The 27,856-nt window shown below is 36.4% G+C and overlaps 1 protein-coding gene and 1 long non-coding RNA gene across 33 annotated transcripts in view; one reads left to right on the forward strand and one right to left on the reverse strand.

The window, feature by feature from the left end:
• Window positions 1-364: 364 nt before the first annotated feature.
• On the reverse strand, window positions 365-9,556 carry LOC131193027 (uncharacterized). Its single transcript, XR_009153828.1, has 3 exons — window positions 9,462-9,556; window positions 724-814; window positions 365-530 (listed from the first exon to the last, which is right to left on the reverse strand). It is a non-coding gene; the product is annotated as an uncharacterized LOC131193027 (long non-coding RNA).
• TRDN (triadin) overlaps window positions 8,929-27,856 on the forward strand; it is a 259,912-nt gene continuing 240,984 nt past the window's right edge. For all 32 annotated transcript variants that reach the window (XM_058172483.1, XM_058172492.1, XM_058172547.1 and 29 more), the window contains exons 1-2: window positions 8,929-9,410; window positions 23,148-23,354. In XM_058172483.1, the coding sequence (XP_058028466.1) occupies window positions 9,389-9,410; window positions 23,148-23,354 (229 nt within the window). In that variant the 5' untranslated portion in view covers window positions 8,929-9,388. The remainder of the gene's footprint in view (window positions 9,411-23,147; window positions 23,355-27,856) is intronic.

Here is a 27,856-nt window from a genome sequence, read left to right on the forward strand (position 1 = left end):
TGTACTTATTTCCTCCCCATGATACTCAAGAAGTTGGAGTTTCTGTGCCATTGAATCCCTCTGCTATCAGAATATATTTATTACTTGCTTACAACATTTTAATACCAAAATACAACATGCAGGTTTATACGCAGGACATCAAAAGAATTAATGGAATTCAGAGTTTTCCACAAGAAACTGTTTCGGCTTTAAAGGCAAGATGTAAATATGAGATGAGGCATCCTAGAGGTACAAGATATAATTAAATATTACAGAAACCAATTTCCTCTTTATCTTCAGTCCTCTAGATAAGGCAAACAGCTTAGAAGGAAGCCTGCAGGTCTCAGAGTAAAATCACAGTTCAGGGCCCAGTGAAATGAAAGAGATTGTCAAAAATGTCCACAAGTACAGTATAGTGTAGAAAGAATTCCTGTGTTCATCATCTAAAGTGAAGAAATGTATGTCTTGGCATTACTCATATAGTTTATTTCACCACAAGCATCATTTTTGTATGTCATTCTGTTCCAATAATACAGCCAATAAGCATTGATCTGTCAATAAGCAGAACATTTGTAAGAGGGTATACTGTGTACTAATCAATTATTAGAAATGGAACATAACATTTAAAATAAACTTCCACTTTTTGTGATTTGCAATTATTTTTACAGTGGAAACAATGTTTTACTTTTGAAGATATAATCCCACAATTGGTTTTTTTATTGGGGAGGGAGAGATGGCTGGTACCTTCAAATCATTATTGATTCTTGGCAACTGTCTGGATTCCCTACTGTTTTCTTGGCAAAGTATTTCACAATGGTTTGTCCTTGTCTACTTCCTAGAGCCAAGAGAGAAAGAGAATGGAGAATGGAGGTTAAATATACATGTCCCAGGATAATGTTGCAGGTTCCAATCTGAGACGGTCACCAGGACTAAAGGTTTATTCTTCTAAGCTTTTGGGCTCATGCCATCCTTAGGGAACTTTTTCTTCATAATATGAGCGCTGGGCTATTCTATGCATTGTATTTATATGGGTCCTGGTTGTGCGTAGCTTTTAGTTGTTAACTAGGGTGTTGATGGCTGGCTATTAAGTTGATGGCTTAGGGCCGCTCCATGGCTTAGGGCTGGGTTACTTACGGGACCGCCTACTGCTACTGATTGCCTCCCACCGACCCGTGCGCTCTCACAGAGAGGGATTCCTCAGGGTGCCATCCGCCAAGCAATGTCGGCTGGCGGCCCCCAGGAGAAGGGCCTTCTCTGTGGGGGCTCCCACCCTCTGGAATGAACTTCCCCCAGGACTCCATCAACTGCCTGACCTTCGGACCTTCCGCCGCGAGTTGAAGACATATCTATTTATTTGCGCAGGACTGGCATAGAAATTTTTAGTAGTTTTTAATATTTGGATTTAAATTTTATTGGGTTTCATGGTTTTAAATGGATTTTAATTTGGCCTTACATTTAATAAGTTTTTTAATTATTGTTTTATTGTGCACTTTTTACTGTTTTATCTGGCTGTGAACCGCCCTGAGTCCTTCGGGAGAAGGGCAGTATAAAAATTTAATAAATAAATAAATAAATAAATAAATAAATAAATAAATAAATAAATGTTGTTTCCAGAAAGAGACTGGTCCGAAGTCACCCAGCTGGCTTTGTGCTTAAGCAGGGCTAGAAATCACAATTTCCTGGTTTCTAGCCTAATTCCTTATACACTTCATCAAACTGGCAACACAACGTTGAGGAACGTGTATTGGTGCAATGTACCAAATCCATTATTTTGTTTACTACAGCTCAGTAGGTGCAATTTTATTTACAGAACTATTTTTGCAAATCCCATCTCACATCTGGAACTAAATACCATCATTCCAGACATTCTTCTATCTAAGCTAAACCAGCTACAGGTACCGGAACAGACTTGTAAGTGGATCACAAGCTTCCTAACAAACAGAAAGCAGCAGGTGAAGCTAAGCAAGATCACATCAAATACCTGTACAATTAGCACAGGGGCCCCCCAAGGCTGTGTGCTCTCCCCACTTCTCTTCTCTCTCTATACCTGCCTTCCATTGAGGACCTATATACTGCATGAATATACTGCGTGAAAATATTTACAGATCCCTCACATCCAGGACATAAACTGTTTCAACTCCTACCCTCAAAACGATGCTATAGAGCACTGCACAACAGAACAACTAGACACAAGAACAGTTTTTTCCCGAACGCCATCACTCTGCTAAACAAATAATTCCCTCAACACTGTCAAACTATTTACTAAATCTGCACTACTATTAATCTTCTCATAGTTCCCATCACCAATCTCTTTCCACTTATGACTGTATGACTGTAACTTTGGTGCTGGCAATCCTTATGATTTATATTGATATATTGACCATCAATTGTGTTGTAAATGTTGTACCTTGATGAATGTATCTTTTCTTTTATGTACACTGAGAGCATATGCACCAAGACAAATTCCTTGTGTGTCCAATCACACTTGGCCAATAAAATTCTCTTCTATTCTATTCTAAAATAAATTGCAGTGGGCTAAATTTCACAATGAGAAGGAGCAGGGACTCTGAGTTCATTTCCTTCTTATTCCAGACCTCCAGAGACATTCTTTGGGGTTTGTGGGCATTTGTTGGGAAAACCACCATCCGTAGGAACAGTGGGTTAAGATGTTGCCAGCATATAGATGGCTACTAGATGGAAGCAAAGAGATAACCTAAACTCTTGCCCTTTGCTACCATCTAGTAGGTGTTTACATTTCTGCAGGCCAGATCTAATACTTCTAATTTAACTTGTTATGTGAAACAAAACAATGATGTAATGATGGTTCTAATATAGTAAAGCAGTCCTTAGGTATAGTATAGTAAAGCAGGTTTATTTGCTTTATGATATGACTCTGCTTCAAAGTGGCTACTGGTTGCGGAACTATCTTTTTCAAACTACAATTAGTAGGTAATTAAATAACCTCTTTGAAATATTTATTGCACAGGAAAAGTAATGTACTCTTCTTGCTGTACCACTTGCAATCAGGAAAGAGTAACTTCATTCAGGAATGAGTAACATTATCCTTATGAACTGGGGGTGTGCAAAATATTTTAAAGTCAAATTGTTTCAAACTCCATGCTTGAGCATGAAACTACACAGTTATTGTGACTCTGAAATGGTGCTTCTAAGATAAAATAAACTCAAATGCTTTGATCATTCCTATTATGAATGCCCCATCTGTCTCTAAGATCCTATCTATTTCAAATTGGCATAAATGGCAAAGTTCTTGAAAATATCACATTCTGTTTTGGGGAAAAAAATAGATAGGAATAGCACAAACACACACACACATAAATATATAGACACAGATTTTATGGGGAATGTAGTATGAAAAGGCCTTTTTTCATATTTCATAAAATTTGGCAATTTCTCCTTTAAATGAAGAGAAGACTCGGAGGAGACATGATAGCCATGTTCCAATATTTGAGGGGCTGCCACAGAGAGGAAGGGGTCAAGCTATTTTCCAAGGCACCCCAAGGGCAGACAAGGAATAATAGATGGTCAAGGAGAGATTCAACTAGAAAGAAGGATAAATTTTCTGACCCTGAGAACAATCAACCACTGGAACAGCTTGCCTTCAGAAGTTGTGGGAGCTTCATCCCTGGAGGCTTTGAAGAAGAGATTAGACTGCCATTTATCAGAAATGGTGTAGGTGTAGGGTCTCCTGTCCCCGCCATTTTGGTGGGGAAAAGGGGAGAGGGGCTACAAATTGATGCCAAAATTAGATGATGTGATCTCTGTTCACCTCTTCTACCAATGTTTAGCTTTGTTGTTTGGAAATGTTTAAGAAATGTGATTCTTGCTCATAGCTCTATGAGAAAACAAACCTCTCCGACTAATCTCATTGAGCATAATGTAGTTTTGCATCAGATTTCACACCTTTCTGAAACCATCTTTTCGTATGTCAAAACTTTCCCCATTAAATTCTACATTGTAATGAAAGCTCATTTGAGCTGTTTTTTTTATCTTATCTATTGACAGCGTGGCACAAGCAAGATTATGAATGCAATTAGCACACTTTAATTACTGGCTGGGTAGGTAATGCATTGATAACTGTCCTGCTTGCTGTTTTATGGAAGATTTGCCTCATTGTTCATTTGTTTATAATTATTATGCTTCAACAAAGAAGAATGAATGTCCCTCTTGAAAATAGCTTTTTATTCGATTCTAAGCTACAAAATATAGTAGAGCTTCCAATCCTGTCAGTACACCAGGTATGATCAATAGGCCTCTTTATTAGGAAGCTTTCTGTTAAAGGGTTACTTTTAAAAAAAAAAAGAAATAACTCAATTTTTCTATGTATTTGATTTTTTAAAAATTGTGTTGTTTTGACAGCATTTCATTATTCCTTAAATATGGCAATTAGTAACCTCCTTCCCAATATTTAATTCCTCCATCTATTTCTGATTACTTCTGTGTTTCTGTTTAAAACCGGCTGGATTAAATCTTCAAATAAAGTATTTAGTAAATGAATACAAAATTCGAATGTTCAAACAACCACTGAATGCCTTGATTCCACTAACTAAAGGGGAGCTCAAATATAAATACTTAGGGATAAAAGAGACTGATACTCTGATGAGAATAGGGGAAGAAATGAGAGGGGATGCACGAGTGCACGGGAGGCATTATGAAGCTCCAAGAGATTGAGTAAGAGGTGCAGGGTGTGGCAGGTGTGCGAAGGTGCATTGCAGGTGGTGTGTGCATACAAAGGAGCAGTGTGGATCAGGGAGGGTGCATGAGGATATGCAAATGGACAACATGTTGCAACCACAGACAGGCTGGGAAAGAGTGAACAGGTGGGGCAGACCCACCTCGGTAGTTTGTGACCTTTTCTGCCAGCTTCTCCATTGACTTACTGGGAAAGTCAGCAGGGAAGTTTGCAGACGGTGACCAATTGATTGCAGGGCACTGCAACTGGTTGTGTGAACTGATTGCCAAGCACCACATTGTGATCACATGACCATGTGGGTACTAGGAGAGCTGGAATTCAAAGGACCACTTGTAACCACCATTTGTTCAGCATTGTGATAATTTTGAACAGTTGCTGAACAAATGGTGATTGGTTGAAGACTATCTGTATAAGCAACAGAATATCAGGACAGCTTTGTATGAATTTATTTCTGTATTGCTCATACGTCACAATCTGCTGATGACAGAACTCGCAAGTAAAGGGGACAACCAAATTTAGTTTATTAGCAATCAAGGATAGGCAAGTTTGTATCTATCAGAAGATTTAGATCAGGGGTCTTCAACCTTGGCTACTTTAAGCCTGGCGGACTTCAACTCCCAGAATCCCACAGCCAACAAAGCTGGCTGGGGAATTCTGGGAGTTGAAGTCTACCAGGCTTAAAGTTGCCAAGGCTGAAGACCCCTGATTTAGATTATATTTTGCATATACCTTTCTCAAACTTGCTAGAGACGATGGAAACCAACGTTCAAAACTTCAGAAGGACACAGATTTTTGTAATTCGATAGCACTGATAGTAGACATTGTAGCTGTTCTTGTCCCTCTATTGCTCCAAATTCAGCAGTCATTACACAAAACCTAGCCATGATATCCAACAGAACTAAAGTTTTTTTCTGAAGATGTTCTTATATCTTCTTGAAATCTAGAGTATATATTTTGCCATTAAAGTAGTTTACAGTATTCAATTGTACAAACAGATTAAAAGAGTTTATGAAAACACACATTAAAATATTACAAGAGGGTGTAAAAAGAATAAGCTATCACATAAACAAAACAATAACAAAATAAAAGCAAAGAAAAAGCTTACAATATCACAGTCACATCAACACATCATTAAAACACCTAGAAAAATCCAAATGTCTTTGCCTGGTGCCAAAAAGATAAAAGAAATGGTACCATAGAACAATAGAGTGGGAAGGCACCTGGGAAGTCTCCTACTCCAGCCTGCTGTTTGAGCAGGAGACTCTATATCAGGGGTGTCCAAACTTGGTCCCTTTAAGACTTGTGGACTTCAACTCCCAGAGTTCCTCAGCCAGCTTTGCTGGCTGAGGGACTCTGGGAGTTGAAGTCCACAAGTCTTAAAGGGACCAAGTTTGGACACCCCTGCTCTATATCATTTCATACAAATGGCTGTCCAGTCTTTTTTTGAAAGCCTTCAGTGTTGGAGCACCCACAACTTCTGGAGGCAAGCTCTTCCATTTATTGAGTGCTCTCACTGTTAGGCAATTTCTCCTTAGTTCTAGGTTCCTTCTCTCCTTGATTAGTTTCCAGCCCTTGTTTCTTGTCTTGCTTTTCAGTGCTTTGGAAAATAGTTTGAACCCCTCATCTTTGTAGGAGCCCCTCAATATTGGTACAGTGCTAACATGTCACTGCTAGTCCTTCATTTCATTAGACTAGATACATCCAGTAACTGTTCTTCATGTTTTAGCCTCCAGCCCCCTAATCACTTTTGTTACCATGGGGGAAGCATACAAATCAGGGGTTACAACTGAAAATGCTTTGTCCCAAATAGCGATGAAACTGTGAGAAAGAGAGTAATACTGTTTTCATCACTCTTAGTATAAGCTGATTTGGACAATAACTTTGGATGGCTTTCAAGATTCTGTTACTTTAGTATTTATTCATTCATTTCAGAAGTCAAAGTGACTTTTAACTCCTGAGTTTGCCGGTCTTAAAGGATTTGACAACATGGAAAGAATCATTATTTCAAAACTGTGGTCTCATGCTGTGAAGGGCTTAAATTTTAAATGGAAAGTAATTGGAAACTATTGAAGAGCCAAAAGATCTGATTATGTTTACTGTATGTCACTCAGTTCTAATCAGGATTCTTACTACAATATTTTAATTGGTGTTTTGGAACATACTCAGGGTCATATAAAATATATGGCAGCAATCTAAAAATTATCACAGAGAGCTTATTTCTGTCTAAGTATGGCTGCAGCTGGCATACCAGCCCTAACTGATGAAAGCTGTTTCTTGTCACTGATGCAATGTATGCTGTAATTTCAGAAAATGATCCAGAAGCACCTCTAAGCTACAGACTTAATCTTTTAGAGTCTATCTTGTCTGCACTGAGCTTTGGTTTGCTAGTCTTCCTAACCAGGCACTGATTAGGCATCCTCATCTTCTCACCAAATGAGACAACCCATGAGTGCCAAGGGTAAACAAGCATGGGGTGATGTTATATCAGGCCTTAACACTGAAATTCATTTAGAGAAGCGATTAAACAATCATGGACACTTCTACTGCTGGAACTGTAGAATAAAATTGTAGACACATTTGATCAATTTTCCTTCAAAGTGTCTAGCCAAGAAGTGATGCAACAATCTACTTGGGGTTCTGTATGACCTCTGGTTGGGTCAGATCACAAAAAGAACCAAGGCATTTGGAGAAGCTTGGTTAAAGATATCAGAGGCTTGCTTTTTCAACTCCTCATGACCATAAAATAGTCATAATGAGTTTCTACTAGTGATCAGATAACCTCCTGCATTCTAATAATCCTCTACCTCTACTTCATTGCCTTCAGGCAAGAGTCTCTGTCATGGGAAAAGAAATTCAGAAATTATTGCATCAACCATCTTGGTCACCTCTGTATTCCACATGCAGCTAAATCTTTTAGAATCCATTGGAATCATTCAGCCTCTGGAAACAGGTCATCCCAGTACAGTGATGGCGAACCTATGGCACGTGTGCCAGAGGTGGCATGTAACGCCCTCTCAGTGGGCATGTGAGCTGTTGCCCCAGCTCAACTCCGCCACTCATGTGTGCATGTCTCCCACCAGCCAGCTGGTCTTCGGGTCTCTACTGTGCATGCATGTGGGGTGCATGTGGGGGTGGTGGTATATGCATGCATGCCTGGGGGTGCATGCACGTGTGGCCCCACACATACATGGGGACACGTGCACATGCACAGTAGCAGGGAACATGCAAGGGCCTGCGTGCACATTGCATTTTGGGGGGTGCACGTGCATGCTTTGGGCACTCGGTCCGGAAAAAGTTAGCCATCACTGTCCTAGTAGATCTCTTTTCCTAATTATTCCTACAGAGAGGAATAATTGTTGGAAAACTAAATCTCAGCAGGACATGGTTTTATTGAAAAAAGGAAAGAAATATCAAATATCTCACTTTCAGCCTATTATCTCCCTGCCTAATAAAGGAAAACTAAATCATAGTGGGTCCTGCCACATTGAAGAATTCTCATCTTGCATTCTGTCCTCTATAACATTCTCTATAACAATATGACATCTGTCCTCCTTATCACTTCACAAAAATAGAGTGAGCATATGGGTTTGAAAATGTATGGATTTTTCAATCTAGGTTCTCAAAATGCTGTTTCAAACACATCTCTCAAATACTGTTTTAAACATATCCCATTGTGAATGCTAGAGAATTCACAGTCTGATCTAGACATTATAAAGCATCATGTAATTTTTTTGAAGATTCCCAAACTTCTCTTAGTTGTCTAAGCTTTGACATTGCAGACATTTTATATTAAATTAAAAACAAAACAGGCACACAAGTTATCTATCCATCAAGAATTAGACTGATACCAGCGAACATCAGGACTCTGCATTTACCAGTAACCATAGCTATTAATATGTATACTCAGAGATTTGAAAATGCATTCGAAGAGATTCATTCTTGGTATGAACCAGCAGATTTCTTCTTAGAAACTGAGGGGCAAGAACTAAAAAAAGAAACAGAGGGTGAGATGGAGTATTTCAGTGATTTTAAATGTCAGCAGGGAATTCAACAGGGAAAAATTTACCTAAGTTAAATTTTCTTCTTCAGTCACTGTGGCTGACTTCACGGTGTCCTTCCCAACCCAAATAAGGCCCGGAAAGAATGTGCTAAGAGTATGCTAAGAATACATTTCAGCTTGGTTGGATAAGATTACCGTCAAGTCTGTATTTCATGTTTTCTGCCATAGACCTCAAAGAACTGTAATCATATTAAAAGAAGCGGCTAGGGCTTTGACAGCTCCTTCCAATTCCTTTGTGCTGCCTTTGCTTTTAGCCGCTTGGCTTTCTAGTTTGGAGCTGGGTGCTTAAAACTGAATAAAATAGATCAAGTCCCGGAGTGGTGCCTAGGATGCCAAATAAGCTGAGCTACAGATCTGCTGAGAGCCATGGCTATTTTTATTAGAAGCTGATACTTTAGTGTAGCTGTGAACACTGCCTTGGGAGAGGGTTAGTTTCTAGCAAAGGTGGGGAAGGCAAGGCAGGGCTTTGTAGAGAAAGTAGCTCAAAAGAAGAACCCAAAGAAAGTTAGAAGTGCAGAGGACGTCCCACCTTTTAATACACCATCTCCTGCGAGAGTCAACATTGGCCCTGTCAGATCCTCTGAGCTGCTAATACAACGTGACCTTTTTTTCACAGTGCATTTCTTACTATCAGCATTATGACTGAGATTGCAGCAGAAGGTACTGTAACAATCTTGATGTTGTAATTGTCTGAAAAAGATTTCTACTCACTATTTTTAATAGACTCAGCCACTCAGCGTGATCTACATATTTTTTTTAGGAAATTGTGGCTTTGCTGAAGGGCATGCTTGAAGGGAAGAAGCTGCTCCTCTTTAGCAGCTGGAATTTGTACTAGTTAATAAAACCTGATCATCAGTCACCTCTAAAAATAGCCTTGGTCATATAAAGCTTGGGAAGGCAGGCTTAGACAGAGAGGCTGCAGAAATAAAAAGGACAAAGAAATAATAATAAAGCTGGGATGGTAGATTTTAAAGCTCATCCTAGTCACTATATTGTTGTTTGGCATTTATGTACTGTATCCCTTTCTGAATCCATCTTACATTTGCTGGCAAACTTTTCAGGCACTTTTTAAAAGATATTTTATCTTTCTTTTATTATTTTTATAAGTAACTCAAAGCAGTGAACATACCTAATACTTCTTACTCTTCCTGTTTTTTCCACAACAACAACCCTTGAAGTGAGTTGAGCTAAGGAAGAGGGATTTACTCTAAGTCATCCGGCCAGCTTTCATGCCTAAAGCAGGATAATTCCTGCTTGATTTTATTTATTTTTTATCTATGTATCAAATTTAGAAACCTCCATCTCCCTCACAGAGGGACTCAGGGCTGAGTACAAGTAAACTATTAAAACATAAAAATTGTATATAGAATTTAGATAAAAGGCAAAGATAGGTAAAATTCAGAATTAAAAGGTGGAAGAGAGGGCCTTTAGGCACTATTCAGCCCCACAACTGCGTCCTTCTCTGTGACCTCCAAGCAAGATGGAGAGCAAGGTGTTTAGACATTTCCAAAAGGTCAGGAAAGTGGGGGGGGGCTCACCTCTGGGTAGACTGTTCCAAAAAATGGAGGTAATGGGAGAAAAGTCTTGTCTTCCTGGGTGCCACCAGTTGAAATTGTTTAACTGACAAGGTCTGCAACATTCCATTCCTGTCTGGGTGGGAAAATGGGATGAAGATGGTTCTGCAGGTAACCTGGCCCCATACCATGTAGGGCTAATTTTAATTTCCTGTTTCATACATTCTACGTTCTGCTGATTTTTGCAGTATTCCACTTCACAAATTATATGAGCTCAAAACTGTCTTTCCACCAATGGTATGCCGAACAGGAATAATGAAAGAAATAATGCAATTTCAAATGCTGTTTTCCATGTTGTCACTTTATATTTTAGGTTGATGTATACCTATATTTAAAACACTATATATAGACCGGAATATATTAAATGTATTTGGTTTAATGTGAGCTGCTGTTTGCTAAACAAATATTTCTAATAGTGCGTTTGTTTTCAGATCAGGCCTTGAAAATGTGCAAATATATCTCTCCCCCAAAAAGAGAAGTCAGGATTCTGATCTCCCCCACTGTGTTTAATTAGGGAAGTGCAGCATGGGTTGTTACAGAGGAAGTAAAATGCAGGATTTGAACCTTGAGGAACGAATCACTTAAAGGCATGATGCAAATGTAAACGCTACACAGTATGCCTTATCAAATTAAATCTTTGAAATACATTCAGTGCTTTGTAAGACTAGATGCTATTAATCTTGAAAGTCTTCAGTAATTATATAGTTTTGGAAGTTGTATATGAGGGTTGCCTGAATGAAGGCTAGAGAGAATAAAATCTGAACTTATAAATAAAGAAATGGTTATCTGGAAAATATCAATAGTTCATGAATAATTTTAATATGTCCAGACTATTAAATGTATACAAACGTTTTATTCAGTACAATGATGAAGGATTTTTAAAATGTAGGCTTTTAAATATACTGTTCAATTTTACAATGGAATCTCATAGCATTTTTTTTCTCATTATGAATCTTCGCATTCTACTTTCCCAGCTTATAACCATCCTTTCTGTAACAAAAGCTCTTATTCAACAGACCAACATTGTGTCCCAAATCTCTGCCGTTGTTAATGAAATATGAAAGCAAAATAAGTTTAATATAAAAGAATTTGCATTGGATATTATTGGAGACTGAATCTGTTGCTTTCTATTTCTGGGATGCTTAATATTCATGTTGAGTGGTATGTTTGTGAAAAGCAGGCACAAAGCCAATATAGCTGTCTACTTTGATCAGAGTTTGGGTAGATGTAATGAAGTATTTGAAGAAGAACATGTTGAAGCTGGACAAGACCAGATTCATACAAAAGACCAAAATTCTTTAAAAGGTAACAATCTACTTGCTGGCTCAAAAGCCAGCGACCAAGCTGGCTCAAAAGCCAGCGATCAAGCTGGCTCAGAAGCCAGTGACCAACACAGAACAAAACTTGAACAGGTTAAGGGATTTAATATTAAATGGATGCTAAATTTTGGGCCAATATTGGCACTGGAAAAAAATGTGGACTAAAATATTTAATTTACTCTGCTCAACAGTTTAAAAGACACTCTTTATAAAATTATATATTGATGTCATTTGACACCTATGAAACAAAAAATGTATAAAAATGTTTCAAGTAAAGTTTGGCAATATGGAAAAGTGGATGAAACCTATTATTATATGTAATGGAATTGTAAAGTGACCAAAATTTTTGGTTGATGATCCACAGGACATTGGAGAAAATAATGGGAATCCCTTTTTAGATGAAACCAGACCTTTACTTATTAGAATCAATGGAAGAAGAACTGTGTAAAAAGCATGTGTCTTATTGTTGCACATTGTTACAGCAGCAGGATTATTATATCCATAGAAATGGAAAACTAAAGATGTTTCAAGCAAGCAAGAGTATTTAAATACTGAAGACTATTTAAAGTTACAGACTTGTCAGAGATGGACAAAACTTACTTGTCTAATGAGAGAGAAATCTACAGAGGATTTATTAAAAATTGGGGTTACATTACAAAAGTAGAGAAATATAGTTTGATGATAAAGGGTTTTCTAGATTAAAAAAGGGGAGATCATGGGAAATGTAAACAGTGATTAAAACAATAAAAGAAATGGTTAATGGATGCCTGAGGAAAGTGGAAATAGACTATGGATTTTTTTACTTATGTTACATGGTTTGTTTTGTTTTTGAATATGTTTGTATGTTTTTGTATGTGTTTTTATGTCCATTTTATGTGTAGAGTTTTAATAAAGTTTGTATAGAAAATTCTCAAAATTTAAGAATAACTGAGTAACTGATGTAACTAAGAATTCTTTTTCCTGAGAAGAGTTATGGGGAGCTCTTCTACTAAATAATTTATCTCATGTAAACATCTGCATTATTATTGTGCAGATACTTACATCTTGAGTCTGGCAATTATTAAATGTAAAGCTCAGTTGGAATGTTCTAGTAGAGGGGTACAATATAAAAGATAGGAAATTAAAAGAAGAAAGAAAAGTTTTGTTTGGATTTTAGCATCCCAGAAGATCATGATCGTTTATAGATGGCAAAAAATAACTTTCAAAGGAAAGAGAGATCTTTGACAGATTGTTGGACCAGTTGTACGGCAGTTCTTTTTTTATAGTTTATATAATATACAAAATATTTTGTATAGTTGTATATTTTGATAATATATAATTTTATCAAAATTTTAAAAATAAAGATCAAAAGAAATGAAAGCAAAAGCTAAATATACAAGAAAGAGAAAAGAAAAATAGAAAAGAAAATATATATATTGAGAGATTTCCAATCTTCTTTACAACAGTTATAAGCACAATTATCCAATCTAATAAAATAGTATGTGTGTGTATAGATATAGATACATAGAACCTAAAAGCATTGCTTAACAATTATTTTAAAAGCATTAACAACTATAAAAGTAAATTAATAAAACAGTAAAAGAAAATGTAGGTATGTTAATAATAGTGGTACCACTCATAATTTCACACATCCCCTGGGTTGGATAAAAAAAATGCATTTATCATGCTTTATATCAAGATCAATCTTTCTTAAATACTAGTATTAATTTATCAGTAATTGATGCTAGTATTTGTTAATAGTTTCCTTTTTCTTATAAATAATGAATGAAGGGAAATATACGTGTTGCACGATCCAATCTCAGTTGGTCACTGGGAACAGAGGCTCAGTCTTCTGAGCTTTTGGGCTCATGTTGGAGTCCATCCACATTCTGGTGAGAGAAAAGTTCCATGAGAATGGACTCCAGCATGAGTCCAAAAACTTGGAAGACTAAATCTCTGGTCCCTGTGACTGACCCAGATTGGATCCTTCAATAACAATAGAATTTTTTTTAAAAAAACAACAACCATAACTGTGCTGAGCAACAAAGAAATTATTTTGTCTACTTCTTCTTATGCTGAATATGATCTTAAATGAAAATAACCAAATAAACATATGAAGATTTTTTTTTTTAACCAGGGTTTAAAAATTACATTTAATTAGCATACAGTTATTTAAGATAACTTCCGTAATTATCCACAGCAGTGATTCTTTAAGGTTGATTTCTATATAAAATCTTATTAAGAATATGTTCCTCTTCAAATTATATTTAGCATATTTGTATTTGGCAGCTTGTGGGTACATAGTATAATCTCACAGTGAAAGGTGATGAAGTCTTCAATATATAATATCATAAACAAATGGAACGATGGAAAGATTTCTATTTCTGTTATTAACTATTTAGTTAAAGGGAACTTTTCCAGCATTCGTTTGAATATGAGCAAAACACTCCTAACATTCAAGAGGTTCTGTTTTCTTGATATCCTTGATTCTACAGAGATTCTGTCGAACGTAACCTTCTGTGCCTCATTTTTCTGCTCAACCCGGGAAGTCAGAGATTGAGGCCATGGTGTTAACATTTTTAGGGTCAGTTGTCCAGGGATGCTTTAAGAGCCAATACAATACAATGCAATACAATATAATATAATGGTAAGCATGGAAAAGTTAAGAAACTTAAACAAAGGGTATTAAAAAGTAAAGGCATACTTTTAAATATGTTTCAAAACAATCAAGGCCTTTTTAATATCATCCATGGTAGATTAATAAGCTAAGAACCATTACATTTAAAATGAAATAAGAACTGTGGTGGCATAGTGATTAGAATGCACTATTGCAGGCTAATTCTGCTGACTGCCAGGAGTTTGATCCTGACCAGCTCAAGGTTGACTCAGCCTTCTAGCCTTCCGAGATTGGTAAAATGAGGACTAAGATTGTTGGGAGCACTATGTTGATGCTATAAACTGCTTAGCGAGGGCTATGAAGCACTAGGGAAGCACTATAAAGCGGTATATACGGTAAGTTTAAGTGCCATTGCTAAATTGTTAATAATTTTTTCCAACATTTTTAACCCCAGCTTTTTCCAGGTCAGTTTGTAACCCCTTTGAAACTTGTTACCAGAAAACTGAACAAATAACAAACTGTTCATTGTTATTTTTATCTACTATTTATCATTTGTTTCTTTTAGTTTATTAAATTATTGAATCAAAATATTCTGTATTCCAAAAAACTCCTAAAGAATAGCCTATGAAATCTTGAATCTATTTATGAATTCCTTCTTATTTTTCTGGTTGTTGTTTTTTCAAAATACGTGTATATTTCGGTGAATACATTTTGGTTATGCAGATTGAAGATAACCAAGTGTGGTAAGAAAGAACTAAAGCCTGTTTTTTTATATGTAATTATCTGTCAAATACTTAATTTTATCTGATACTTTCTGGGGTAAATCTGTATTTTATTTTGATTTGTTAGTTTGGACTTTTCTTCAGAGGTAACTGGTTGGCTTCTGTAAGAAACAAAATGTTGAAATATAACATGACATGAGAAGAGCTATTCTTACAATCTTGTGAATATCCTAAGCAAATTTGTCTGGACAATTACTTTCTGGCTTACTGGGAGACCAAAGTTGTTTTTGTTTATTCTAGAATGTTTTGGGTTCTATCCCCTCCCATTCCAAAATCTATAGTGATTATACTCAAGCTAATGAGATGCAGGTTCCCCTATTATCAAGTATTATAATAAAATGTCCCTTCTAAAATATTCTTATAGATTGAAAATGTGAAATTTATTCTGTTGGGACCCATTCTTTGTTCCATTAAATCTATTCAATAATTAGCCTACAGAAACAATATCAAAAAGAATAGTTAGGTCAGTTATTGTTCCTTCTGGGTTTTACAATCTCTGCAGAAATGACTATACAAAGGTGTTTGGGAAACTGAAGGTGACACAGTACACCCAACGAGAAAAAAAACCAACCAGTCAAGTCAGCTCTTTTGTTCTCCCATGTATCTGCAATCTGAACTTTTGCACCTTTATCTCTGCATTAATTTAAAATAGAAATGTTTGTGTGGGACCACATAATGCATTCACAATATGCAAAATAATTTTGACAGGATCAACAATGCTGTCTTATTTTTTAAAAAATCTAACCCCTTTCCGTATTTGAATAATGCTGAAATGCATAAAGGCAATTTTAAAAAACCACCAATAATACAAAAATAAAGAAGGGGGTGGAAATCATATGGTTTAAAAGGAACTATATTCTTTGTCATATACATTCACAGTAAACTCAGGATGTTTTCAGAATTCTAATCTAAAAGTACCATGAAATTACTTCTAAATTTTAAAGAAAAAAATATGCTTCAGTATCACCTTATTTTTATATCTTGAAAAATTTTACAATTATGTGTATGTGTAGTCTGAATAGATATGTTACTTTGAATTTAAGAGGCTTCCATTTTCTCTCATAATATTTTCAAGGTACTGTTGTGAGTACTTTCTGGAAATATTATTTGAATCTTTTCTATATTATATTATATTCTATAATATAATGGAGGGACCATCGCATCCCACTGGGATTGGTCTGTCCCATCTGTGCTGTTAAAGGAGGCATGTTGTGAGCGCTGTCAACCTGATTATTCCGGTGGGTGAGGTCCAGGACCAGGGCCTTCTCTGTTGTTGAACCTGCCCTCTGGAATATTTCCTCCCTCCCGGTGTGAGGTCAGCCCCAATCCTTCTCTCTGTAGCTCTCTGGCAGCAAGCATGCTATGTCCCAATTGCTAAACTGGAAAGGCTTTGCTTTCTATCTGGATGGGTGACTACATGTGAGCGCTGTCTGCTATGGAGGATTCACAAAGTGGGGGGGGGAATCAATGTGTTTGCTCATCTTTTTCAATGCCTGGATGCATTGCACTACCTGACTCTGTAGTTTCTTCCGCAACCCCCCAAAACTTTAAGCTTAAACTGTCTACTGTTGACTTCACCCCATTCCTAAGAGGTCTGTAAGGGGCGTGCATAAGTGCACCTGCATGCCTACCGTCCCTGTCCTAATATTCCCTTTTTACTTACTCTTTTCATGTATCCAAATTATGTTTATACTTTTACCTGTTATCTTACATATGATTGACAAAAATAAATAAATAAAAATAAGAGCCTGGCTCTGCCAGCTAGCTTGGGGTTTCAAAAGGGGGACATCACAGTGGAGGTGGTTGTTTAACAACAGAACCCACCTCCCCCCCACCTCCTATCCCCACTCTCCCCATCATTAATTGGATTGTAGCATTGGTTTGTTTTAGCTTATAAATGTATATTTATCTTTTATGATTGTAAGCCACCTCAAGTAACCTTGTGGTAAGATGGGCGGCCAATAAATTTTATAAATAAATAATTATCAAATTATCTTGACTTCATTTGTGTTGCTTACTAGAATGCTAGAATCCATCACAGAAAAACAGAAGGAAACATAGGCCATCTTATGCTTAGAAGTAAGGAAATACAGAGTTTTTCTATCTTAGAATTGCTGTGGTTTATTTACTGAAATTTATCTGTAGGTAAATTAGATCCAGAGGATGTCAATTTGCATTTAACATCTGTTTTCTCCCATTATCTCTTACATAAGGCAAATAATCAGTAGCTTTCCAGATGTTTTGAACTAACTCAAAAAATTCTTTTCCATCAGATTACTATTTCTGCCTTCCCTTTATTTAATTCTTTCTACAGAGAACCATCTTAGGGCAGAGGAATAATGAAACTTTGCTTTGATTTAATGGAGGCTTGATCAAATGAAGTAGATTTGTGAATTGAAGTAGAGACACCATTTGAGTGCATTAAATCAAATCATGTAACTGAAATATGTGAAGATTGGTTTTGTCTGAAAAATTCACCAGCCTCACTATTTTAATCTCATTTTGTAAAACGTAAAATAGAAGCTTTCATATTATAGCTTATGGATAAATATTTTTAAGAATTAAATTATTAAATCAGCTTTCCCTTAGAACTTGTTAAAGGACAAATTGGGTTATATCTTCTTGAATCTCAAATTTCCAGTTTGAATGGATCAGTTTGATTTGCCCAAGATCTTTTAATTGGGAATCTATTTGTTTGGAAACACTTGAGATGACCCTGAGGTACCAGGAATTTCTTTCCAGCTTCATCATTTCTTGTCTTCATCATTGTCAGACTTGAAATATGTAGTTAGATAGAAGGAAGCAAATGCACTTTTTTATTGTTGCTATTGGCAATGATTGAGAATCAGAAACCATAACAAATATAGACATGCCTCATTCAGATATTTCCTGGCCAATGTAGTCCCACTTTCTGGCTGCCTCTACTACAACAATGAATGAGAAATGCTAGAAAAAGAATACTAGCTTTATGATTAATTTTAATTATCAGTTTGAAAAATCTATTTAAGGAGAAAACAACTATATCTTACTTAACACTATCTTCTTCTTATGAAGTATATTTGGATTTATTCCTTTTTTCTTTTCTTTTTAAAAAATTCAAATTTTCCAGGTCCTTTGTTCTTAGTTAAAAGCAATAATAACCTTCACAATAGATTGATGTGGAAATTATTATATCACAAAGGCAGGTTCCAACCCCAGGTAGATGTAAGCAGCAGGAGGGGAAGAACTCTGTAGAAAGAGACACTTTATTTCCATATTAATTCATTTTTAAAATATAAAAGACAGAAGCAATAACAGGTCACATACTGTTTTAAGGAATATTTTCTGTATTTATCCCTTAAAAGCAGTCCTGAAATTGATTTTGTTGTAGAATTTTCTCATTCAAAACTCTGCTACACATTTTCATATAGAAAATGGGTTTGTACATAATTTTGCTTAGCATGCATATATTTAATCCAAATTTTTATAAAATAATTATCTCTTCTAGAAGAAATGAAATATGTATGGTATAATACTTGAATATGGAGTCATCTAGAAAAGTCAAATCACTTATCCAGAAAAAGTTATTTAGGTTTTTAAATGCAAATCTTGCCAGTGCACAAGGCCAAAGAATACTATACAGTCTCTGCTAGAATGCACTGGCAAAGAAGTATTGTACCGTATATACTCGAATATAAGCCGATCCGAGTATAAGCCGAGGTCCCCAATTTTACCCCAAAAACTGGGGTAAACTGGGGACTCGAGTATAAGCCGAGGGTGGGAAATGAGGCACCTACCGGTTGGGGAAACCCTCCCTCCCTCAGCTGAGAAGGCTGGCGGCTCCCCCGCCCCGCCCTCTCACTGCACCGGCAGGGCTTCCCCGCGCCGTCCGGTAAAATGTGAAAAAAAGGAAAAAAAAAACCCTCGAGTATAAGCCGTATATACTCGAGTATAAGCCGAGGGGCTTAAAAAAAACAACAACTCGAGTATAAGCCGTATAGACCCGAGTATAAGCCGAGGGGACGTTTTTCAGTACAAAAAACGTGCTGAAAAACTCGGCTTATACTCGAGTATATACGGTATTTCTGAACTATAAGATGCACTCCCCCCCCCAAAAAAAAAGTGCATGGAAGGGTCTGTGCAACTTACAGAACAAAAGTTGCTGAAGCCCTGCCCGCCCACCGGCCCCCACCCTTCAGCCGTTTTCAGCCTCTGCGTGCCCCGTTTTTGGCCTCCGCATGTTTCGTTTTCAGCCCATTCCAGATGGCAAGGATCACTGCCACCTATCACCGTTGCTTGCTGCCACTGTCGCTCACCGCTGGTGGTCACTGCCTGCGATAGGCTGACTGGAACAGGCCAAAAACTGGACATGCGGAGGCCAAAAACAGGACATGTGGAAGCTGAAAATGGGGCACATGGAGGCCAAAAACGGGACGTGCGGAGGTGGGGATAGGTGGCAACAGCAGTGATAGGGGGCAACAGCAGCGATGGGTGGCAATGATCCCCGCAGCCTAGAACAGCTGATTGGAAATATTCCGGGAGGCCGATGCAACCACCAATCAGCTGCTTGTGCTAAATCAGGCTGCGATAACCTGCTGAAGCTGACCAGGTTGTTTTTGCAAGGATGCTAACCAGATGACTACCAATGGATTCTGGGAGGCAGAGGCAGATTTTTTTTCTTGTTTTCCTCCCCAAAAGCTAGGTGTGTCTTATGGTCTGGAGCATCTTCTAGTGCAAAAAATATGGTAATTAACTATATTCTGAGACTATTATTGCAGTGTCAAACTAGGATGTTTTTTCTTGATTAGAATATTTTTTTCTGTATCTTAAAATAAGTATTATGGGACTTTCATACTGAGGCAAGAAAAATAGATTTTAAGTTGTGTGAGTTGTACTTGTATTGATTCAGGTATTTGAAGACCATTATAATATCCCCAAAGAGCTTGATTGGTGTAGTGGTTAAACCATCAGACTAGAAACTGGGAGAAACTGGGAGACTAAATTCTAGTCTATTTGGGGCCATTTATTCTCTCTCAGCCATAGGAAGGAGGCAAAGGCATAGCACTTTTGAAAAAAAACGTTGTTCTAATCCAGGCAATTGCCAGGAGTTAGCACTGAACTAAAGGCACAAAAAACAAACAAAATGTCTCTATTCCTTCTTTTCTTCTGAAAACTAATGACTTCAGGATCTAAGACATGCTGCAACGGTCGTAAGTGAGAAAAAAGGTCATAAGTCACTTTTTCAGTGATGGTGTAACTTTGAACGGTCACTAAATGAAGTAAGTCGAGGACTACCCGTATTTTTGAGCACCGAGCAATATTCCATTTTCAGTATTTAGCAGCAGAAGTTTTTGGAGAACTCAGAAATACATCATTTTATCTGCACTATTTTTCTTCAAAATATTTCTAATGCCAGTCATCACATTTTTGAATTAAAACAGAGAACCGCAAAATCAGATAAATAGATATATCTCAATCTGCATATTAGTCCAGGTGTTGCAGAGCAGATGATCTTGAATTAGAATTTGAAAAAGAATTCTTTAATTAGTTCATCCTTATGCAAAAAAATTGTCAAAATGGGGCAAAGGAATCTGAATCAGGATGCCTTTAGAAATATTTGTTTTCCCTTTGATTTTCCAATATGTAAATCAGGTGATGCTCATAACAATTTTGAGATCTCTGGGCAGGATGTTCTTTTGTAGTATAATGCCTTTCCAGATAGCTGTTATCTTTGTTAACTGTTATATAATAATAGTCATCACGATAGAAGCAGCTGAAATAGAATGCGTTTAAGCAGCATCACCTGTTGCAATCACACAACTGTTCCACTTTTGATGGAACACATAATGCTACTGATTTGGAATTTGGCATTTTGTAGTAGAGCTTTGTAACCGTTACTTGGCACACTTTGTCTCCTGGAGACATTTGACAGAACCAAAATTATGCCTTGAAAAATGGGAAAAGTGCTGCCTTTTAACATGTAAAAAATATTTTTTAAAAGCATACAGATTGCATCTGTATGACTGCACTAAGCTGAATACATCACTCATCAATAAAACCCATTTCATATAGGTGGCAAGAGCTATGCCAATTTTGTTCAGCTTGACATTTCAAGGTAGAAATCCTAAGTTTCAAACAAATCACTTGATCAGCAGAAGAATTTTTGAAAAAAACTGCAAATGAAAAGAGGACAAAAAAAGAAGGGAGATTGTGTACAATGCAAAATGGGTAAAATTGTCCTGCTGGCAAGGAAGCCAGTTAGAATTATGTCTGTTGACTTTGAAAAGCATTAGAATCTTCACTAGCAAAGCTGGGAGATTGTATTATCATCATGAATGATTGTAAGGACACATCTGAACGACTCTAATTCTGACAATTGGTGGAACTGTTTCAAAATTTCAATCACCACATTTAAATCTGCAAAGATCTCACTCTCTGCCTAAAATCTGCAGCAAAATAACTTAAACAAGCATTGATTGTCACATTGATAGGGGAAGTTATTGCACTCATTTGGGAATCACGGCAGAAGTACACTTTTCTTTCTTTAGGTATTGTTCATAACTTCTGATTATATGTCATTGTGTAAATCTAGAATAATGTACAGTTAGTTTTTTTATGCATTAAATTATAATCTAATTTTACCAAACTGGTAAATGGTATGATTTACACTAAAATGATAAACTAAAATTACACTGTACAGAAAATCAAATTATTTCTATTATGATTTAGTAGAGTTGTTTAATCCTCAATATTTTATCTGATGTAAAAATAAACATTAGGAATAAGGTACGCATTTCTGTTGAAAATAAATAATTTGTATAGAAACTCTTAATGAAGTTATCTGTGAGACATCAGGTAGAGTTTATTCCTATTCTCATATGGCAAGTTTACTTTATATATCTTGCCCAATTGAGGCAAGCCACTCAAAATGAGGGCAATGCCAATTTGCCAATTTTGGAATCATTGCCTTCAGCTATATAAACTCATAGCCAAAACTGGTTGTCTGAATGATAGAATCATCTCAGTTGTTCACGTGCCATCCTGAGGTGGCTTACTGGGATGATGTTGTTATTTATAGGAACATATTCCTATAAATCACCAAGAATCCAGCTTGTTGCAAAGGTGACTTTTGACTATAAATATTCTCCATACATTTTAAAAAACTGTTGCATAATATAATACATTTAACAATCAAAATAGAAGCCTGCTAGCTAGTCTTCTACTTAGGCTATAACTTTCATTGAATCAGCAGGCAAGTAGCAATAACAAATTAATTTTCACCTTAAACTTGGCTAACACTTATCATTTCTGGAAGATGTATTTGTGTGATAGTATGCTTATTTATGCGGACATCCAATTTGCCATTGGAATTCTGGCTAACTAAAATAGGGTTAAACAGAAAGCAACTTATAGATAACAAGAGTAATGAAAGCAAATGTCCAATTGAAGGCAAACTGCAGTCACATTTATAATCCCAAACCCAAACAGCAAGATGGAAATTATGGTTTGGTAATACTGGAAAATAGTAACAACAACAACAACTATAAAGCATTTATTAAGTGTACAGTATTATTCCTTAAAGGAAGCTTCTGGGTTCTTTATTTTTAAAACCTCTTGCAGTGGAGCTAAGTGTTCACTATAAAAAAAAACCAATTTCAAATGTAAATTTGAATAAAAACCATTATACATTTTGCATTTATAAAATATGAATATAAAGAACAGCAAGAAGCTAAAACATTTAAGGGTTCATTTTACTGTAGAGTTTACTTACAATAAAAGAGAGAAATTGGGAGCCATTCTACAGGCACTGTTATGTGTCTTTCAAAAGTTTGCCGTTTCCTTTCCCTTGGCCCTGTGAATGTTATCTTTGTTTTTTGTTTTTAATTCTGTGCTTTTTCTTTACTTCTTTTCATATTCTCTTCTCCTTTTCCCTATACTTCTCCTAGGAATGATGGTTGGTTGCCAACTGTCTTAGGAATTCCTTTCCTTTTGGCTACTTCCCCTGTCAATCTATCAATTGAATACTTTGCTTCCCTTGTATCCCCTTCTCTTTTTCCTCTTTTTGTCTTAGTGGAAATGCAGAGCAATGGTGGAAATGCAGTGTTAAAACACTGTGCACTGATTTAATTTCTTTTACTTGTTGTTAGGACCTGTGTCCACAACGACGGTCATAGACAACAAGAATGGATCAGTTCCTGTGCCGCATATGAAAATGTCCAAGAGATCAGTATCAGAAGATTTTGCAACAACCTTCAGTTCACCTGCAGCATGGCTCCTTGTAGTTGCTCTTATCGTTACCTGGTCAGCAGTGGCTATTGTCATGTTCGACTTAGTGGATTACAGAACCTTGGCAGGTAATATTCATATATGCTGTAAAATATAAGATATTCATGCATGCAGCAGAATCTAGTGAGAAGCGTCATCTGGGAACTGGCTAAACTATTGTTCTCCACAAGTTAACAGAGTTATGAACCAAACATAAACTGTTAACATTGATTTCAGTTTTAAAATACCTGGAATATCTAGTTATTCTATAACACCTCAGTTTCTGAATTTATTATACCAAAAAATCTGGGTGCTATTTCATTGTGTAATAGAGGAGAATTTTTTTCTGAATATGCAAATTTCCAAACAATTCTAAAATCTGCAAAATTCAGCTGAGCTGTAATTATCATTGTTTTATATTAAGTGACTCACAGATTTATCTGGGCAAATTTCATTTAGCTTTCCAATTTTAACAGGACCATTGAGGATTAAACTTTGGTCTCCGGTTCATTTCTATGCTTGCTAAATAACTACGAATCATATTTTAATGGTTTGAACAGACTGCACAAAGATTTGTTTAGTATTTTTTCAATTATATGTGAAAGGGGCAATATATTTAATGCAATAAAATAACTGCAAATGAGAGTAATTTATTCAGGCAGGATAGATAGCTTCTTTGCTAATAATGGCAAACTGTTACTGTATATGTGTGAATTCTCTTAAATTATTTTTTTTCCAGATATTGAAGATAGGAAACACTTTCATTAAATCAAATTTAGCATCTGGGAGCAGCAATTGGTGCAAAATGCAGCAGCCCATGCCTGTGCCGCAGTGTGTGCATGTTGCACATTAGCTAAATGAGCTTCCTTGGTTGACATCTCTGGCCAATGGAAGACCATTTTCCCTGAGCTTCAGTTGACCCCAAATCTACTGACCCTTCTAAAGGCCCTTAAGACTGATCATGTTTCCAGGCATGGGAATCATCATTTTAGTGACAATATTTGACATGCCACGTTGTTTAGATTGGTTTAGTCTCCAGATTGTTTTGGGTGTAGCTGCGTTTTATAGTATGTTTTGTATTGTTTTTGCTGCTGTAAGCTGCCCATAGCTGCTATAACTGAGATGGGCAGTTATATGAATCAAAGAAATAAGGGATGATAAGAAGGAGAGTGACATCATTGCACACTGTTGTAGTTGTATACTTGCATCTCATGTACTCTCCTAACACTCTTATTTTCATTCTTTCTGACTCCTCTTTTTTTTCTTTGAACTGTTGTTTTCTGATTCCTGCTCCTTTTTCTCTGTATTTTCTGCCTGGTTAGAAGAAGCAGCTCAGTCTTTCCAAAGATCTAATTTTTTTTCCCCGCTCGCATAGATTTTTCTTTTTTAAAAAAATATTAGATTAAGAGTTGCATTATATTAGGCAGAGATTCAAAAGAAGCTGCAGAGCTTCAAGTAACCTATCCCTGCTTTTAAAGAAGTGCATAAATTCTCCATTTGACTTACGTGAATGTGGCTGGAGATAGTCTGCTCTAGATTGTTACTAAAGGCACATTACTTCTCTTCTCCAAACATGGTCTAACAGAGTTGGGGAACTTCTCAGAGCTATATCTATAATTCAAGTGTGGCCTGCTACTTTTGATTCCTCCAACAAAATGAGTCTATGGGGGGCTTTTGTCTTTTAGATGAAACATAGAGAAATTATGAAAGAGCACTCAGAGGTATATTTTTTTAAAAAAAGGAGAGAGCTTCTATGAAACAACACAGGTTGTTCCCCCTGGTCTTATAAATAATAATAAAATATAGAGTGCAATAAAAGTAGCGTGTTTCATCTTCTAACAAATCATCATATAATTTAACAGCTTATTTAAATCCATCCTTAAAATCATCAAATTGATTCAGTAAGCCCCATTGGTTGCCATAAAGCCATTGCTTGAAGTTTACTACTGTATGTCTAGTACTACCTAGAACCTAAGAATCTGTCTCATTATCGGTGGGTAAAGGGTTTTTGTTTTTTGTTTTAAATGAATTCTTTAAATTTGAAAAGTAGAATTAGATACACAATCATTTTAGAGTAGGTCAAAGTGCTTTCCTGGATAAGGGCCACTACTAAGCAATAATTTTGCCAAAAGGTTTTAGATCTCTGAGTTCCTCTGTGGTTGGGGCTTTGATTCTCACAGTTTCTGCAGCATTTATTTGCTTGAGTGATCATTGCTATAATTGTAAATAGTACAGAAATTTATACACTCATGCATTGTGGTCTGGATACTGATATATAGGAGAACAGTAATCACGGAGGTTAATTCATGGAGACTGCACAATATGGGCAGCCTTGATGTCACATGATGTATTTTAATATATTTGAATTTCCCAGGTTTATTCAGATAATTTGAATACATTAAAAACTTCCTTGTTGTAGAGGTAACCCATGTTCTTCATTGAAACAAATAACTAGACATGCATCATCTGGCAAGGTTCTTAATACCAATAGAAAGTTGATTTAAGACAAAAATGTAAAACACCAATATGGGAAGTCTATAACCTAGCTGTTCTGATACGTTTCTAGCAACAGATATATTTTGATTTCAAACTTTGAACTCCTGTAACGCAGCTTTTACTCTAACTAATAACTATAAATTACTCTAAAATTTGGTCTTAAAAACATAAAGGACATATCCCTTAACTAAAGACAGAAGGAAATACCCTAGTGAATATTTTAGATGTTCATGCTCACAGAAAAAATTGAGAGTCAAAGAAAATGCTGAATTAGAAAGTTGCTATTTCATCATGTGGTTGCTTCTACTAGCTATGAAAAAACAAGTTTGCTTTTATATTTTGAACTGAACTGGAGTTTTTGCAACAATGATATAGGAAAGCTACAAAGAGGTTAATCCAGTCTGATTATAAAAAAGTTTGAGAATTAAAGAAAGCTCACTAAATGTGATTATCAAAGAAAATCAAAACTAATTCAGATATTATTACATGAAATGCTCAAAATAAACTCTAGAATAATAGTTTTAGTTTTTAATAATTTTGTCAGATATAGCTCAGATGTTTAATTATCCTCTGTGTGTGTGTTTGTGTGTGTGTATACACACACACACACACACTGTATACACACACACATATATTATTTGACTTAATCTATCTATTGGATGATTTCTAATATTAAATTGTGGAAACTCTTTTTAAAAACAGCCTAAAGTAAATCAGATTAGAAATATATATAGTCCCAACTTGCTGCAAAAATGAGGATGCAAACCTATCTAAATCTGAATAACATACAAGTTTTAATTATTAATTATTTAATTCTTACATACCTTAAGAACTCCAGTGAGAAAATTCTATGAAGTTGTAATTCAAATACAAGAAAATCCATATCCAGTTAATAAAAAACAGTAGAAATTAAAAAAAGAATCTAACTAATCAGATACAAACGTGAAAGTACCATAAAATATCCCAAACTTTCTGGTTTTTCTTTGAAGACATTTCTCCATAGACATTTACCATAAAATACAATACATATTCAATAGCTGAAGAAGCTGTCCAAAAGAAAAGTTAAAACTACATCAGGGAGACAAAAATGCCACTTTTAAAAAGCATTGACCTAGCCCTGAAAGTCACTAATAAAGGCATCCAATAAATTCCGAAGTCAGAAGTTTCCTCTCTCAGGGTTAAGTTCCCCTTAGTGGCAGTAGAGGAAGAAGGGCTTTGAAGATGCCCCAAGGATATAGATTGAGAAATAACCAAGAACTGGAGGGTCTTGAGACAGATGTTAGCTGTATCAGCAACCCACAAGCAGCTCAGTTCAGGCCATGAAATGCAAAGAAAAGTGTTCTTTGAAATGTGGAGAAGGAGGGAAGAATATGTTTATTATGGAGCTGTAGCCTCCTGCTGACAGAAAGCAATCAACTGCTTAATATGGTTTCAAAATACAAATGTATTTTGCTAGGATTAGGACCAGGATCAGGTAAATATATGGCTGCTTTAAAGAGTTGCAGAAAGATGCTACACTCCTGCCTCTGAGAGCTCCAATGCATCTTAGTATGGATCTTAGGGTTCCTTAAGTAATTAGTTGTTACACCAAGTACAAAAAGTAGTGTCTTGAATTGCACCACAGACAAACTGATATTTGATTAAGGGAAAAATAGAACTGGTATAAATAAATAGATAAATATAAGCGAGATAATAGATAAATATATCAATAAATATAGGAGATCTGCTGGTACAGTAATTAGAATGCAGTATTGCAGGCTAACTCTGTCCATGGTCTAGAGTTTGATCTTGACAGGCTCCAGGTTGACATAGCTTTCCCTCCCTCTTGAGGTCAGTAAAATGAGGACCCAGGTGGCATGCAGAGCCCTCTCTGCAGGCATGACAGCTGTCGCCCCAGCCCAGCTCCATCGTGCATGTGCGCGCATCTCCTGCCGGCAACAGATGGTCTTTGGGTCTCTGCTGTGCATGTGCTGGGTGCATGTGGGTGACATGTGTGTGCATGTACAGGAGGTACAGGTTGGTGCAGGAGGCTTTCCAGGCCCCAAATGGGGTACAGGGGGCACTCGTGCATGCCCGGGGTGGGTTGCATGTATGG

Source organism: Ahaetulla prasina, chromosome 1, assembly GCF_028640845.1.
Source record: "Ahaetulla prasina isolate Xishuangbanna chromosome 1, ASM2864084v1, whole genome shotgun sequence".
Taxonomy (NCBI): domain Eukaryota; kingdom Metazoa; phylum Chordata; class Lepidosauria; order Squamata; family Colubridae; genus Ahaetulla; species Ahaetulla prasina.